Raw genomic sequence first — 17,217 nt, forward strand, 5'->3', positions numbered from 1 at the left:
AATAGATAGTGCATAGAATAGATAGCGCATAAAGAAATTGTCCTTCAATTAAAAATAAGTTTAAAAAAGAATAGATAATGCATTAAAAATAACCTTGTTCTTTTTCAAGAGCTGTATAGATACTGTAAAGATATTTAACCTATTCCCTACTGAGAAGCCAGAGAGTTTTCAGTCTTTTGCTTTTGAAAGCAATCTTTCAAAGGCTAATCTGGCACATATGTCATTTTGTGTAACTGTGAGCATTTCCATAAGTGAAATTCCTAGAAGTAGTGTCACTGGCTTTTCAAATGATTCAGATTGAGTGCCTTAAAGAGACAGATTTCACCCAAGAAGTGCTGGTGTCAGCTGCTTTATTCCCAAACTTGGAAACATCCTTGTATCCTCTCTTTTACACCTATCAATCTCTAAGTCTTGCTCATTTTACCTTCTCAAAATCTCTTCTGTCTTCTCATTTCATTTTCCCATTGCTCACAGCCAACAATTTCATTTAGGTTTTTCACTGTTTCTTCATGTTTGAAATGTCCTCAAACCCAGCCTCCTGCTCAGGTACTTTCATGCTACCCAATACAACCAGGATTAAGTCTAATGTCTTAATTTTAGCAAACAAAGCTCACCTTAATCTGGTCCCTGCACTTTCCTTTTCAGCCTTTTCTGCTATCACCCAACTTGACTCTTTTTGCTTTTATAATATATAACAGTTTATAGTTTTAGGCCCCCATGTATTTGCCCTCACTGGAATTGTCTTCCGAGTCTGGAATACTCTCCTGGCATCCCAGGGGCAAGTACTGATTTCCTCATGTAAGAGAAGGAACCTCCCTGTTGTGCCCACAGGCCCCTTGCATCCATCTTCGATAGGGATTGCTCTTCTCTACTGAAGCTATATCCTTGTAGTAGCCTCAAAGAGTGGTAGGGAGTTGTCTTTTTTCCTTTCTAACCCTATCATCCAGCATCATCTTGAGGACACATGGCATGCACTCAATACACTTTCTTTGATTGAACTTAGATCTTGTAGAGAAGGGGTGCACTCATTCCTTCACCCTGCATATGTTTATTGAGAGGCTATTAAGTGCAAGATTATGTATTCGGCAGTGGGATTACCACCAAGAAAAAGATGAGCCAAGGCCTACTTTTGATCTAGAGAAAGAGGTGGGGCAACATAACACACAATTCTAATTGATTTGGGTAAAGACTGCCATGGACCTTACGTCACAATTTAGAATTTTTTTTATAGATAAGGATGAACAAAGTGTGGCATTTTAACTGGAGGGAGTTGCACTAGGAAAGGTATTTACAAAACAAGGCAATAACTCCAAATCACTGTGAAACCCAGAGTCAGGCATAACTCTGAATTCCTGTTCGTGGCCTATTGTCTTCTATAGTGGAGATGCTTTTCTGGTAAACAAGGTCAAATACGATGTCTAGGGTAAAGAATAAGGTGAGATAATTCATGTAAAAGGTAACCAAGTCAGAATCTTACATACCCCTTATTAAAATTCTCTTTTTACGCCAAACTTTTACTCCTAAACTGTCTTCTGACCGTTAAAAAACAAAAACAACAAACAACAAAAACCCTTGCTTGGTGTTAAATGATCTATATTAAGTTTAATGCAGCTGTTCTTTATTTACCCTTTTCCATTTTCGTCAACACGATCTCTTTTCAGAAAAGGCTGAGGAAGCTGGGAAAATGTAATGAAAAGAGCAGATTCTTTGGAGTCCGGTAGAGTCGAATTGAGTATGGAGGACAGTCACCTCTAGCACAGTTATTTTGGACAAGTAATTAAACTCCTAGCTTCCTCTTCTGTCAAATAACAATAAATAAATGAGGAGATAATGTTTATATAAAGCGTTGAACACAGTGTCCCACAGTAGTAAGAGCTCAGGCATGTATGCATGCTCAGTGGCTCAGTCGTGTCCCATTCTGTAACCCCACAGACTGTATGTAACCCGCCAGGCTTCTCTGTCCATGGAATTCCCCAGGCAAGAATATTGGAATGGGCTACCATTTCCTTCTGCAGGGAAGGGCTCGGGGAGGTTAGCTATTAAACGATTCTAAGAACTCGGTCTTGAAGGTCTTCTCCCTCTTGCCGTCAAAGGAATTGTTAAGTGTAATCGGTTAAACCTGAACGCGCACGTTCGGCGCCGGTGTAGTTTGACCTCTCCGGGCCGCCGTCTGCGAGCATGCGTACATAAATGTGGCGGCACGTACGTGTCATGGCGAGCTCCAGCTAAAGTCTCTGCAGTTTCCGGAGAGTGGCGTGTAGGTTCTGTTACTTTTGGTTGGCTTGTTATTTCCCGTCTGCTGGGTAAGGGTGGCGGGTGGATCAGTGTGGGGCAGAGTTTGACCAGAGCTCCTTTTATGGCAGAGCCTTGTTCCCCTAGTTTCAGTCCTTCTCGTGGCCGTTCGCTGGTTTGTTTAGAAATTGAAAGAAAACTTACCAGCTGGGTTGGGAGCATTGGGAAGCAGCGTTGCCTGAAGTGAGGACCGGGACCTTGGCCTTAGGTGCTGCAGGCCTGTTAGGAGTACTTAAGAGATCTCGTTGCTTACTATAAAATTTAATTTCCTCCGTTCTCCCACTTTCTGCGTTAGTGAGTTCGTGGGACGGGATAAGGCTTTTACAGTTACCATGCTTTCACAAGGCTGCATCTCAATAAAAATTTAAACTGAAATTGGTCTGAAGAGCAGGTGTTTTGATTTTTCACTTTTCTTGCTTGTTTACTGGTGAAACCTGTCTCTGAATCTCGGGACAACACGTGTCTTTCGGTGTCGGGTGATATGGATACCTACTTCTTTGCTCTGTTTTGTAGTAGTATTACTACTGGATCACGCGGACGTATTGTAGTGCCGGATAGTATTTATTACTAGGGCCATACGCTGGATCTCAGTCATAGCAAATGTGGCAGATGTCAACATACCCGTCCTAATCAGTAAGAAATTGGGAGTAGTACAGGACACCGTTAACCTTGCTGTATAAAACAGCATTTAGAGAGTGTAATCCCTTTTAGGTAGTTTTAGAGGCCTTACTGTGGTTTTGTAAACTTCTTGCGAACTTTCTTTTCTAAACAGTTTTTATTTTCCAGACTCATCTTTCAAGACGATTTGAGACTAATTGCAAATAATCAAGGTACTCGTTTATTTTAAAACTTACATGTTGGGAGTGATATTTACCCAATGTAATATGCAAAGAGGTAGCCTAATTTTAATTTCTTAGTGATTTTGTCGCTATCATTATATGGAAACGCCAAGATCTCCATATCACTAAATCCAAGAAACATTTTCATCCATTTTACTCAAGCTTTCATCACTTGCCTTAAGCAGCACTGACCATGTCCACCTGTTTGACATACTGTCTTCATTTTCCTTCTGTGACCCACTGATTTTTCTCATTTGGTGAATGCTTCTTGATCTCCATTATAGGAGGTTTCTCTTCTGTTTGGTAGGTAAATTTGGAGTTCCTTAAGGCTTGGTCCATCACCTTTTCCAATTAGGAGAAATTCTATTCTTTTTCTCTGGTTGATCTAATCTACTTCTTCAGCAACACTATTCTTTTTTATTTTAGCCATCTTAGTGTGTGAGAAGTGTCTTGTGGTTTTGATTTGTATTTCCTTGATAGCTAATGATGTTGACATCTCATGTTACTGGCCCTTTGTATATCTTCTTTGGAGAAGATACATATTTGCAAATATGTATCTTCTTGGTGGTGTTCTTTGAAGCATGAAAGTTTTAAGTCCAGTCTCTTTTCCTTTGTTTCTTGTTCTTTTGGTGTCATAAGAAAGATGTCATAAACACATACACCTATGATTTCTTGTAAGAGTTTTATAGTATTTCTTAAATTTAGGCCTGTAATCAATTTAATTTTTGTTTATGATGTGAAGTTGCAATCCAGCTTTATTCTTTGCATGTAGCCATCCAGTTGTTCCAACACTGTTTTTTGAAAGCATACTCTTCCTCATTGAATATTCTTGGCACCCTTTTAGAAAATCAGCTGACTAGGTGATGTGTTTTTGACAGGCATTCTAGATGATTTTTATGAAAAAACAAACAAACAAAAAAACAACTCCAGGACAGTGATTTTCAAACTGTAGTGCATGTCAAAATCACCTGGAGGGCTTGTTAAAGATTGCTGAGCTTTACTCCAAGTATCTGATTCAGTTGGTTTGGAGGGGGACCCAAGACTTTGTTTCTAGGAAGTTCTCTAGTGACACTTAATTGTGCTGGTGTGGGAACCGTACTATAAAAACTATGGGTGTAGGACTTTCGTTCCCAACTGTGGCAGCACATGAGACTTACTGGAAAGTTTTAAAAAATATTGATGGCTAGGCTGAGTTCTAGAGATTGATTCAACTAGAGCATGAACTAGTTGATGATTTTGTTGTTGATAATTTTCTATAGCTCCCCAGGTGACTATAATGAACATCAGCTGACAACTTTCGTAGAAGAACAGTGGTTCTCAGTGGGATGTATAGTGGAATCACCTGGACAGGTTTTACATAACCACCCTTAAATTCTACTCCGGAGGTTCTAATTCAAAATGGGGCCTCGGTATTTGCTGTTATAAAAGCTCTCCTAATAAATCACCTCTGTAAATAGCCAGTACTCTATACTATCTATTTAGTGTCATCTTTTTCCATGTCTCCTTTTTCACCTTGTTTTTATTTCCTTTATCAAACTGATTTTTTCTACCTTTGAGAGAGAACTTTATATGATTCATTCTGTAGCACATAACTACTATCTTGCTTTCTACTATCAAAACTACTATCTCACACTTTCATTATTATTCACTTATTTAATATTTTCTGAAGGCTAACAATTCACTTTACCGGTTTGTTGGAAGTAAAAAGCTTGTTAATAGTGATAGGTGAGTTTATTCAGGTGTTTATGATATGCAGCCAAGTTTAGGAGCCTCTGCATTTTATATTTGTCTCTTTTGTCTCTCTAGAGTAAATTTCTAGAAATGGAATTGCTGGGCTAAAGGACATATATGTGTTAAAGTTTGATATGTATTGCTAGATTGCCCTTCAGAAAGGGTATGGCAGTTCTACCATGTTTTTAGCTAACAGTTGGTTTTTTGTCAGTCTTTGTTATCAGTGGGATAGATGGAAAATAATTTCTTGTTTAAGCTCAGGCCCTTAGTGTGTTTGAACATTCTTTCCTATGCTTAATGGCTATTTGACTTGCTTAAGTGTGTTGCCAGTTTTTCCTTTGCCCATTTTTTTTTCTGGAATGTTTTTCTTTCTTAGGATCATCTCAGACTTGTGCATTATTTGTGCTTTGCCAATGAAACGGAGTCATCTGGGGAGAGCTTGGTGTTGAGAGAGGGTCCAGTTCTAGTTGTCAGTGGACAAATCTTCTAACTCCTCTGGAATTCTCCCATCTAGTGTGAGAATTTCCTTCTGTGTTATAGAAAGACTAGCTAAATTCAGCTTAAACAAAGATTTATTCATCCTTTCATTCAGCAAATATTCTGCACTTGCTGTGTGCTAGGCATTGTTACAAGTGTTGTAGATATAGTGATAAAAAAGACAGGGTGCCTCTGTTCTGAAGCTTACACTGTAGTGAGAAAGACGCACACAGTTACATATATGGAGTCAGGTAAGTGTGATGAAGGGAAATGAAGCATAAAGTGGAGTTAGAGGCTGGTGAGAGTGTGTGGGATGCCTGATCAGTGTGTGGTTATTTTAGATAAGGTCGTTAGGAAAAGCCCTCTCCAAGGAGGTGTTATTTGAGTAAAGGAGTAGGCAGCAAGCCATCCAAATATCTGGGGATGATATTCCAGACAGAGGAAGAGCAAGTGTGAAGGCCCTGAGTCAGAAACTAGCTTGGTCTGCTTAGAGAATGTCGGAAAGGTTATTACAGTTGGGGCAGAGTGGGAGGTGGCAGAGGGACCATAGTTTGTAGACTGGATTGTGGACAGTTAAAAAAAAATTTTTTTTGAGAAGCTGCAGTGAGCTAGGTAGTTTAGGCACCACCTGGGATGAAGCAGTGAACAAAACACTCAGAAACCTCCCCACCCCCAGGGTATATATCCTAGTAGAAAGAGAGAGTAATAAGATGATGAAGATACTGTGTTGGAGGAAGAAATTTTCCTCTGCAGTTCTCAAACAAAAGTGTAGTAGCATGTGGCATGTATACATGGGCTTCCCTAGTGACTTGGGGGATAAATAATCTGCCTGTAATGGGGGAGACCTGGGTTTGATCCCTGGGTTGGGAAGATTCCCTAGAGAAGAGAATGGCTACCCAATTCCAGTATTCTGGCTTGGAGAAGAATGAGTGGATACCTACTCTTCTCCTCCATGGACAAAGGAGCCTGGCAGGCTATAGTTCATGGGATTGCAAAGAGTGGGGCATGACCGAACAACTAACACTTTAACATACATGCGACAGACCCAGGGAAACTGAGTAACTTGCCAAAATGGCTGAAACTCTTACCTTAAATATTGTTTTCAGCTAAAGACAAAAGATCTTGGGGGTAGTGGTTTGGGACCTCAAAGGGGAGGAAGGCAGTTGCCATGAGATGGAAAAGCAAATGTTTGGTAACAGTTTTAACAGACAGACTTTGCCTGGTTGCTCCCCATCTGTGCACATAGTTCATACTATAGTTATCTATGGGGATCGCCTCCCTTCCTGAAACATGTCTTCTCTTTACATTCTTTTGGCAGTTAGAAGGAGGGTCAAAGTTTCTTCTTGGCCTTGATTTGTCTTCAGCTCAAAATAACCCACATGCAAAGAGACATTTTCGGGTGGCAGGTTTGCTGCTCTGTAGTGTCTAAGCGTGTAGAGAGGTGCTATGGCATGAAAGCGAGGCTGGGGGGACGGGGACCGGAGGTGCGTGTACATGGCGAGGTGGGGTTTTTCAGAAAGACCTCACTGGTGACATTTGGACAGAGTTCCAAAGGGTTTGAAGGCATGCCAGGCATGACCAAGACCTTGAGATGAGTGTGTGCCTGGTGGGTATGAACTAGCCAGGAAGCCCATGTGTCTGAGTGGAGTTGAAACTGTGCACCTCAGATGGGACTTGAATCCACAGCCTGGGACCCAAACCTTGCCAGAACCCAGACTGGGACTTGAACCCACAGTCTTTTAATCGAGAGCACATACCTGGTCTCAGGGCTTCCCCAGTGGCTCAGACAGTAAAGAATCTGTCTGCAATGCAGGAGATCTGGGTTCGATCCCTGGATTGGAAAGATCCCCTGGAGAAGGGAATGGCAACCCACTCCAGTACTCTGGCCTGGAGAACATGGACAGAGGAGCCTGGTGAGCTACAGTCCATGGAGTTGCAAAGAGTCGGACATGACCAAACGACTAGCACATTAACACATACCTAGTCTCAGGACTTAATGAAGCTCACATTCTTCTTATCAAAATAATTCAGTGAGAGACAAAGTAATAGGTAAGAAGTGGGTTTATTTAGAGAGAAACACACTCCACAGAATGTGGGCCTTATCAGAAGGTAAGAGGCCCCAAAATATGGTGTGGTTAGTGTTTATGTCTGGGTAATTTCATAGGCTAATTTCATGGGCTTCCCTTGTAGCTCAGTTGGTAAAGAATCTGCCTGTAATGCAGGAGATCTGTGTTTGATTCCTGAGTTGGGAAGATCCCCTGGAGAAGGAAATGGCAACCCACTCCAGTATTCTTGTCTGGGAAATCCATGCACAGAGGAACCTGGCAGGCTACAGTCCATGGAGTCCCAAGAGTTGGACACGACTTAGCGACTAAACCACCAGCCTCTAATTTCATAGGCTAATAAGCAAGAGGATTATTCCACTTATTTTGGGGGAGGGGTGGGGATTTCCAGGAATTGGGCTACTCTACAGTGGCTCAGAGGTTAAAGCGTCTGCCTGCAATGCGGGAGACCCGGGTTCGATCCCTGGGTCGGGAAGATCCCCTGGAGAAGGAAATGGCAACCCACTCCAGTATTCTTGCCTGGAGAATCCCATGGACAGAGGAGCCTGGTAGGCTACAGTCCACGGGATTGCAAAGAGTCAGACACGACTGAGCGACTTCACTTCACTTCACTTCAGCCTTTCACAGTTAGCTCTGAGCTGCCGTGCGGTGGCTGTGTCACTTCGTGTGCTGATGTAGTACAGTGAGCGTATGAGGCTCAGGGCCCACTGGAAGTTGAATCTTCTGCTACCTTGGACCTAGTTGGTTCTTACCAGTGTGTCATGTCCTGTGGCTAAGTCTTGTGGAATCTTCCTGGACAAGGGATTGAACCCGTGTCTCCTGTATTGGCAGGTGGATTCTGGATTCTTTACCACTGAACCACCAGGGAAGCCCCTGTCCTTATATAACTTAGTAGCGATTTTAACTCTGGGCTTTTTACTCTGAGATAGAATACCAATGGAAGGTTTTGATCAGAAACCTGAGATGAACTTAGGTTTTAGAGGGATCCCTGGCTTATTGTGCAGCAAGGTTCCTTTGGGAATTGAGGGTAGAAGCAGGTGACTATGACAGTAATCCAGGCAAGAGTTAATGTTGGGACCAAGAATGTAACGGGGTATGGTCCGAAATGGTTAGATTCTGAAGATATTTGGAAGCTCAAGCCAATGGGATTTTGCTGATGTATTGGACTTAGGGTGAAGGAAAGAGAAGTCAGGGATGATTCCAGGATTTTTGGCCTGAGAGGTTAGAAGGTTGGTATTGCCTTTCAGTGAGATGGAGAAAGTCGTGGGGGGATCTGTGTGATCCTCCTGGCTGCAGGTGGGGTCAGGTCGGGAGAGAATCAGGAGTTCTGTTCTTGATTTTAAGTTTGAAGTAACTCTTAGCCATTCAAGCAGGGTGTTGAGTAGGCAGTTGGATGGACATCTGAGTCTGAAGTTCAGGGGAGGCCTGGGGCTGGTTATATAAGCATATAGTTAGTATTTCAAGGCCACAAGGCTGGATGAGATCACTTAGGGTGCGCCTGTAACTAAAGAAGAGAAGACGTCCTGTAATGGAGCCCTGGGGGGGTTTTGACCTTGAGAAGTTGGAGAGATGAGGAGCGGGCAATGGAAACTTGGGGAGTGGCTAATGCGGTAGGAGGAGAACTCAGCATGTGGGATCCCAAAAGCCAGGGAAGAAGATATCTTGAGGGAACGAAGGGTCAGTAGTGTCGAGTGCCGCCGGTAGGATCACATGAGATGGCTGAGAGGTGACCGTTCCGTAGATTGTTGGAGTCACTGAAATCAGGTCGGCAGTTTTGGGATGGTGGGGGTGAAAGCCTGGCGTATGAGAGACTGGGTGGGGGAAACTGGAGACAGTTCTTGCAAGGAGTTTTAAAGGATAGAAATGTGATAGAGACAGTAGGTAGAGGAAGCGAGGCCATGATAAGGTTTTTGTTTTTTAAAGGAGAGAAATAACAGTACCCGTATACAATTAGTGATTAGGTAAGGGAGGAGCATGACTAGAATTCTGCGCTCAAGCAGGTTAGAATAGAGGGGTTGTTCTTAGAGGGGTGGGTAGTTCCTAGTAACAGGTTGGTATGTGGGCAAAGAACCATTTCCTATTAAGAGAATGCAGTCTTCTGTCTGCGGAATGTGGGAGGGGATCTGAGGGTGGGCTTCACTCAGGCCTCCTGTTTTCAGTACCATCTACAGCCTCATGAAGAGGCAATCCATGAGAAATTAATTTTCAGAAAGTTTCTAAGATAAATGAGTTTGTTTCTTTACTGTAGTTCTTCCCAGTCCTTGCTCTCGTAGTATACACATACATGCATGCACACACATACTGGGAGTCTGGGAGAGGCAGAATTTTCCAAATTTATTTGACCACAGAACTAGTTTTTCACTGATAGTTCATAGAACCAGTTTGGGAGAAACGTAGTTCATTTCACCTTCCCTAGTGTGCTGAGTCAGAGAAGGCGATGGCACCCCACTCCAGTACTCTTGCCTGGAGAATCCCATGCATGGAGGAGCCTGGTAGGCTGCAGTCCATGGGGTCACTAAGAGTTGGACACGACTGAGCGACTTCACTTTCACTTTTCACTTTCACTTTTCACTTTCATGCATTGAAGAAGGAAATGGCAACCCACTCCAGTGTTCTTGCCTGGAGAATCCCAGGGACAGGGGAGCCTGGTGGGCTGCTGTCTCTGGGGTCGCACAGAGTCGGACATGACTGACACGACTTGGCAACAGCAGCAGCAGCAGTGTGCTGAGTCAGCCAGGGCTCTTGTTGGCAAGAGCAGAAAGCCCAGCTCAAATGAATTTAAGCCTCAGGGAATTCCTGAGCTCACATGAATGGGCAGAGCAGGGCTATGTCTGGCTTCAGGCATTGGTTGGATCCAGCTGCTCAAGTATCTCGTCTCTCCAGCTCTTAAAAGACTTCCTGCCTTGGGTAGTCTTCTGCTTTGTGGCAGGCAGGATGGCCCCCCAGTAGCCTCAAGTTGACATCCTCCTAACTGAGCCACTTTAGTGAAAGAGAAGTTAGCACTGGCATGGAAGTCCTCGTGGTGATTGTGACTGACTGGGCTTGTTAGGTCCAACCCTGAGCCGGTCTTTATGGCTCAGGGCGAATTACTCTGGCAGGCGTGGGTCACGTGTGCCATTGCTGCACCTGGGGAGGGAGGAGGCCTGTAATTGACAGGTGGTATGCATGCTGCAATTCATGGGGTTGCAAAGAGTCAGACACGACTGAGCGACTGAACTGATGCATGCTGTGGTGTGTTACAGATTTGTAGTGAAATCTCATTGTGGTTTAGTTTGTATCGCTCTGATTGCTGGTAATGTTAAATCTCTTTTCATGTACTTTATGTCCCACTCAGTAAGATTTGTCTGATTTATCCGATGTTTCTTGTTTTTCAGTATCTCTTGTATTTTCTGTAAAGTTGAAGTTAAAATCTAAAGGCTTTATTAGATTCAAGTTTGGCAAGAATATTTCATAGGTGATATGTTAAACAGATGTTCTGAGGACTCATGCCCGTATCATTTATAACTTGTTTATATGATAGAGAAAATGCCTTCTGCATCCTGTGATACATTCCTGAATGACATAGAAGATATTGTGTCACAAGAAGATTCAAAGCCACAAGATAGGCATTTTTCAAGAAAGCACGTTGTTCCAAAGGTGCGAAGGCGAAATACCCAAAAATATTTGCAAGAGGAAAACAGTCCACCAAGTGATAGGTAAGCTTTTATGAAATTATATTCAGTATCGTACCATGGGAGAGGCTGACACTACTGTATGTGATATACATAATGTATCTTTTAAAAGAATCTTTGAAGTTTTGAAAGGAAATATGTAGGGTTTTTTTAATTTGAATGGTTATATTTAGCAAAGTCATTAATTAAAGATGTCAAATTGCATATTGGCCTAGGGCAGTATTTGGCACAAAGATAGATCACCCTGCCTCCCACTCTCCTCCAACCAGATCTCTGATATCACTGTGGTTGGTATGTTCTTGTTACTTCCACATTAAAATTTTTGTTGGACTTTGTGATTCTTATGAGATAGTGGTGGTTTGGGCATGTGGTTTTTCTTAGCAAATTTAAAGTACTTATGAATCAACTAAAGGCTTTTGACACAAATTCTTGTGCTGTTTATACTATTAGGTGTCTAGTAAAATTCTAATACAGCCTAGCCAGAAAGGATTATGCAGTTTTAATATGCTTATATTTGTATATCTAGTAAACTTGAAAACTTTGATGCATTTGATTATTTGGAACAGAGTCATAAAGTCTATGAATTTAAATTTGCTTAATACCTGAAATTTATTAACTTTTTCTTGACCATATCATTAAAGGTAATGTCTTCTTAGTTGTTAATTATTTAGGGCAATCCAAGTTGAAAGTCCTTTTATTCACTTTCTAAAAATTACATTTTTTAGAACTCTTTTTATATGTGGAATACTTTTATTATTAATAGTGCTGTAGGGTGACAGATTTTCGTTTTGGTTGAGTTATTTATATCTAAGTTATGAAGATTGTGATTAGTATATAGTGGCCTTCAGATGTGTTTAGGTTTTCTTTATTTGCTTTTGCTGCTAGAACCATCTTCTGTGCTATTGTTATTTGTTTGTACCTTTCCAGGAATTGAACTTAATGGTAGTATTTAGTATTATTGAACTTAAAATACAACTTGGAGAAAAGGTATTCTTTACATAGAAAGAGAGTCTTAGAATTTTATACTGTTATTTTATCTTGATTTTAGACTTTTGGTGTAACAACATTATGTGTTAAGTTGGTACATTTAATGAATAGCTTATGAATAGAATGCAGTGAGTGTTTTTGCATAATATGCCCAAAAATTAACTAGTGCTTTTTATTTTAAAAAATCCCTTAATGAGGCTTATTTTTTAAAATTGATTAACAGCACTATTCCAGGCATACAGAAAATTTGGATACGAACTTGGGGTTGTTCTCATAATAATTCAGATGGAGAATACATGGCTGGACAACTGGCTGCTTATGGATATAAAATTACAGGTAATGAGATACGTAATGTGTTTTATTGATTACATTTTTTAAAGCCAAGGTTTTTAGAGATATAAGTTCTAGCTTCAGCAACTAAAGGATATTTTAGCATGACTTAATGATTTTAAGAGAAAATAAAATGCTAATATGTTTTCTAGACTCTTGAGCAACGTGGCTTTGAGCTGTGTGCCACACTCATCTGGGGACCTTTTCCAGTGCATATGCTACTGGACTGACAGTCTGCAGCTGGTTGAGTCCTGGGATGTTGAGCTCTCCAATAGGAGAGCCAGATGTGGCACTTGGGGATATGTGGATTGTGATATCGGCCACAGGTCTGGGAGCCAGTCCCCTGCAAGTGCTGAGGGATGACTATATATCTCATTTAAAAAAAGAAAAATAAAAACTCTGCATTTTGAAATAAGTTTGGACTGACAGAAAACTGGCAAAATTATGTTTCTGTACGCCTTTTATATCTTACGTAGTTTTGGTATAATTCACTGGGAAGTGAGCATTAGTGCAATCCTATTATCTAAACGACAGAGCTTGTTTGGATTTTGCTAGGTTTCCCACTTACATCCTTTTTATGTTCCAGGATCCAATCTAAGATCCAGTCTAAGACCTTACATTTATTTGGAATGTCTCCTTAATCTCCTCCAGTCTGTGCCAGTTTCTCAATTTTTTTCTCATTTTTTATGACCTTGACTCTTCTGAAAGAGAATCGTTTTGTAGAATGCCCATCACCTTAGGTTTGTCTGCTCGTTTCTCATGGTTAGAATAAGGTAATTAATGCATTTCTGGCAAGAGGAGCATGCAAGTGTTATTGTATCCTCAGCGCATCACGTCAGGGGCTTCATGATGTTAGTACACTAACCCTTATCTGCCAGATTTCTCTTCTGAGTTATTTTTCTCACTGTAACCAATAAATATCCTGTGTTTCCTCAACCTTTTGCATCCTAATTTTAGTATTCGATAATTTTAGTGTCTGTTGGTGAATCTCGTCTGCAGCAGTTGTTACTGTGATAGTTGCGTAGTGGTGGTTTTCTGTTTTCTTTCCTCCCACATTTAATGGTTTGAATTCTTCTGATCCTCTGGAGAAGAAAACGGTAACCCACTCTGGTATCCTTGCCTGGAGAATCCCATGGACAGGGGGAGCCTGGGGGCTACAGTGAGTTGGACACAACTGGGCAACTGAGTGTACACACTTTCTTCTGTAAGGGAGCGCTGTCCTTGTGCCACCTGGTGCTGCTGGTTTGTATCAGATGGACTCATGGATATTTATTCTACAGGTTCTGGTTCGGTGCTGTCATCATGTCGTTGCTTGTATTTTTCCAGCTTTGGCCACAGGACCTCATCAGGCTGGTGCCTGTGTCTTTCAGACATGCCCCCCTTGCTTTCTGATCACTTCCTTATCTTCTGGCACCACAGGAGGTTCTAGTCTTGTATTTTCCCTTTCCCAGCCTCAGAAGCAACCACTTTTTCGAGGAATCCTGACCCTTTTCATTAGGAGACTAGTGTTTAGAACCAGACCAAAGACCTGGGCACTAGGTGTGCTCATTGCCACCCTGAAGTATCAGTGCTTCTAGGTCCTCTCCGCAGACAGAGTTAGGAAATACGTAGGTATACTAACTGGCGCACACACATCTCTGTTTCTCTTGTATGTGTATTAGATGGGAACATAGTTTGAGTGCTTTGTGGTAGGCAATGGCCCAATGCTTTATTTGTGTTATCTCGCTTGCGCTCTGCTCAGTCATGTCCAACTCTTTGCGAACCCATGTACTGTAGCCCTCCAGGCTCCTCTGTCCATGGGCATGGACAGAGATAAGAATACTGGAGTGGGTTGCCATTCCTTCTCCAGGAGACCTACCTGGCCCAGGAATCAAACCTGAATCTCCTGCATTACTCCAAAACATGCTTTTGACTGCTAGTCTATATGCTATGCTATAAAAGCATAGCAACTTGCTTTTCCATGTGTAATTGGCTGGTCCTAGGTTCAATGCAGATATTAGGAGTAGGGAAGATTGGAAAGTTAACTCCTTTCATAGCTTTGTTTCCTTCAATAAGTAAATGACCATATGTCATTAATTTTGTTTTTGATAACATTGTTTAGAGAGCGAAATCAGTCTTAAAACAGGTAAAAAAAAAACCACTCAAAATCTGCTTTTAGAATCACTTCTCTGTGTTCATTAGTAATTTTTATATAATTTAGCCTAGACTTGTCTAATACATTCTGATGGTGCATTTGAAAATTAAGGAAATCACTTTAAAGGTAATTTCCTGAAACATTAAAAAAATTTCAAAGTTTGGTTTATCCTGTGTGGTTGCGTGTTAGTCGCTCAGTCGTGTCCGACTCTTTGCGACCCCATGGACTGTAGCCTGCCAGGCTCCTCTGTCCATGAGATTCTCCAGGCAAGAATACTAGAGTGGGTTGCCATTTTTCTATGTGATATTAAATATCCAACATATTTTAATGTTTTTGTCTATTAGCATTTTTAAAAAATCTTATAACAGTACTCTTCTATGTAAAGTAACAGTCTTAATGTATTTACACAAGAATGTTAAGCTTTGTTATGCACACCTAATTTTGGTTTCTCATTTGGGAATACTAAAAAGGGAACATTAAGGAACCAATCACTTGAATATGAAATTTATTTTTCTTAATGTGGTTTATTTTATATGCCTGTGTTACTGATACATATTTTTATTAATTTTATATGTTTTTGATTTTACCCATTTCAGAAATTTGTAATCGGTTTCAGTTTAGTCTGGCTTGAGTGCAGTAGACACTAGGACCACTTTTCATGCTTGTCTAGATGCTGTAGGCCCAGAAAACAGAAGCATTATCTTCAGCAGGACATTTAATAAGGAGATCTCTACAGGAAATCTCTCATTTAGTTAGATATATGAATGATTTCTGGATGCCTATGCCAGTGGTCTCTTTTGGTTATTGTGAAATAATGGGAGTTTATAAAAAATATTATTTCTTAATAGCTTATAATTAATCAAATGTAGACCTAAAATGGGCTTCCCTGGTAGCTCAGCTGGTAAAGAATCCACTTGCAATGCAGGAGACTGCGTTTTGATTCCTGTGTTGGGAAGATCCCCTGGAGAAGGACATAACAACCCACTCCAGTATTCTTACCTGGAGAATCCCATAGGATGAAGAGCCTGGCGGGCTACAGTCCATGGGGTCACAAAGAGTTGGACATGACTGAGCATTTAAGCACAGCACATACCTAAAATATTTTCATTTAACTCTGTAATTGATAAGAATGAGGTATAAAATAGTTTATGTATAATGTACACAGAGGTTATTGAAAACAGGATACAGAGAAATTCAGAATTCTCAGTTACCAGTGGTGCATATTTTTCCTATTTGAGGAAAGTGGATGTTTTTTTACTATTTGAGGAAAGAAGAGAGATTATGTCAGGATATACTTGAAATTGCTGCTTTTGTGTAACTCTAGGAATATAATTTGGAGAAGGCAGTGGCACCCCACTCTAGTACTCTTGCCTGGAAAATCCCACGGGCGGAGGAGTCTGGTGGGCTGCAGTCCATGGGGTCGCTAAGAGTCGGACGCGACTGAGCGACTTCACTTTCACTTTTCACTTTCATGCACTGGAGAAGGACATGGCAACCCACTCCAGTGTTCTTGCCTGGAGACTCCCAGGGACAGAGGAGCCTGGTCGGCTGCCGTCTATGGGGTCGCACAGAGTCGGACACGACTGAAGCGACTTAGCAGCAGCAGCAGCAGCAGGAATGTAATTACTCCATAGTAACACTGCACAGAGGCTTGCTCAGAGTAGTAAGTGTTTGTTTGGTGACTCTTTCAAACCCTTTTTATTTTGAGGAGAAGGTGATTTAAACCTTTGAAAATAATTCCTGCTTGCTTTCATTTCATTTTCTGCCCTACTGAGGGAAAAATGATGTAATTCTCCAAAACTTGGACACCTGTTTGCATGATACAGTTAAATTAGTATCATGGAAAGCAGTCAAACTGTCCTGGTAGGTACAGTGGCTTTTAAAAGAAGTGTGATTTGAACACATATATTTCATGAGTGTGTTCTTCAAGTGAGCGATTTCTTATAGACTAAGTAGAAAATGCACTCCCCCCCTCACCGTAATGCTTCCTTTAGTTATTGGTTTTGGATTATTTCTTTTGGAAAGTTGGTGAATTATTTTCAGTTCCTCATTGGTTCAGTTCAGTTCAGTTGCTCAGTCGTGTCAGACTCTTTGTGATCCCATGGACTGCAGCATGCCAGTCCTCCCTGTCCATCACCAACTCCTGGAGTTTACCCAAACTCATGTCCATTGAGTCGGTGATGCCATCCAACCATCTCATCCTCTGTCATTCCCTTCTCTTCCAGCCCTCAATCTTTCTCAGCATCAGGGTCTTTTCCAATGAGTCAGCTCTTTGCATCAGGTGGCCAAAGTATTGGAGTTTCAGCTTCAACATCAGTCTTTCCAAGGGGTCGCACAGAGTCGGACATGACTGAAGCGACTTAGCAGCAGCAGCAGATCTCCTTTAGAATGGACTGGTTGGATCTCCTTGCAGTCCAACGGACTCTCAAGAGTCTTTTCCAACACCTCAGTTCAAAAGCATCAATTCTTTTGCGCTCAGCTTTCTTTGTAGTCCAACTCTCACATCCATACATGACTACTGGAAAAACCATAGCCTTGACTAGGCAGACCTTTGTTGGCCAAGTAATGTCTCTGCTTTTTAATATGCTGTCTAGGTTGGTCATAATTTTCCTTCCAAGGAGTAAGCATCTTTCAATTTTATGACATTTTAAGGGCGGTCTAGTATGGACATTTAATAATATTAATGGCTTTAA

The 17,217-nt window shown here is 41.4% G+C and overlaps 1 protein-coding gene across 11 annotated transcripts in view; it reads left to right on the forward strand.

Annotated features, from left to right (window-relative positions):
• Positions 1-2,099: 2,099 nt before the first annotated feature.
• CDKAL1 (CDK5 regulatory subunit associated protein 1 like 1) overlaps positions 2,100-17,217 on the forward strand; it is a 617,913-nt gene continuing 602,795 nt past the window's right edge. For 4 of the 11 annotated variants that reach the window (XM_045162612.1, XM_045162609.1, XM_045162613.1 and 1 more), the window contains exons 1-3: positions 3,079-3,122; positions 10,923-11,097; positions 12,284-12,396. In XM_045162612.1, the coding sequence (XP_045018547.1) occupies positions 10,928-11,097; positions 12,284-12,396 (283 nt within the window). In that variant the 5' untranslated portion in view covers positions 3,079-3,122; positions 10,923-10,927. Of the gene's footprint in view, positions 2,304-3,064; positions 3,123-4,534; positions 4,857-5,238; positions 5,591-9,872; positions 9,895-10,922; positions 11,098-12,283; positions 12,397-17,217 lie in introns of those variants that run through there. The other 7 variants (XM_045162600.1, XM_045162601.1, XM_045162603.1 and 4 more) reach the window with 7 other exon arrangements.

Source organism: Bubalus bubalis, chromosome 2 (genome assembly GCF_019923935.1).
Source record: "Bubalus bubalis isolate 160015118507 breed Murrah chromosome 2, NDDB_SH_1, whole genome shotgun sequence".
NCBI lineage: Eukaryota > Metazoa > Chordata > Mammalia > Artiodactyla > Bovidae > Bubalus > Bubalus bubalis.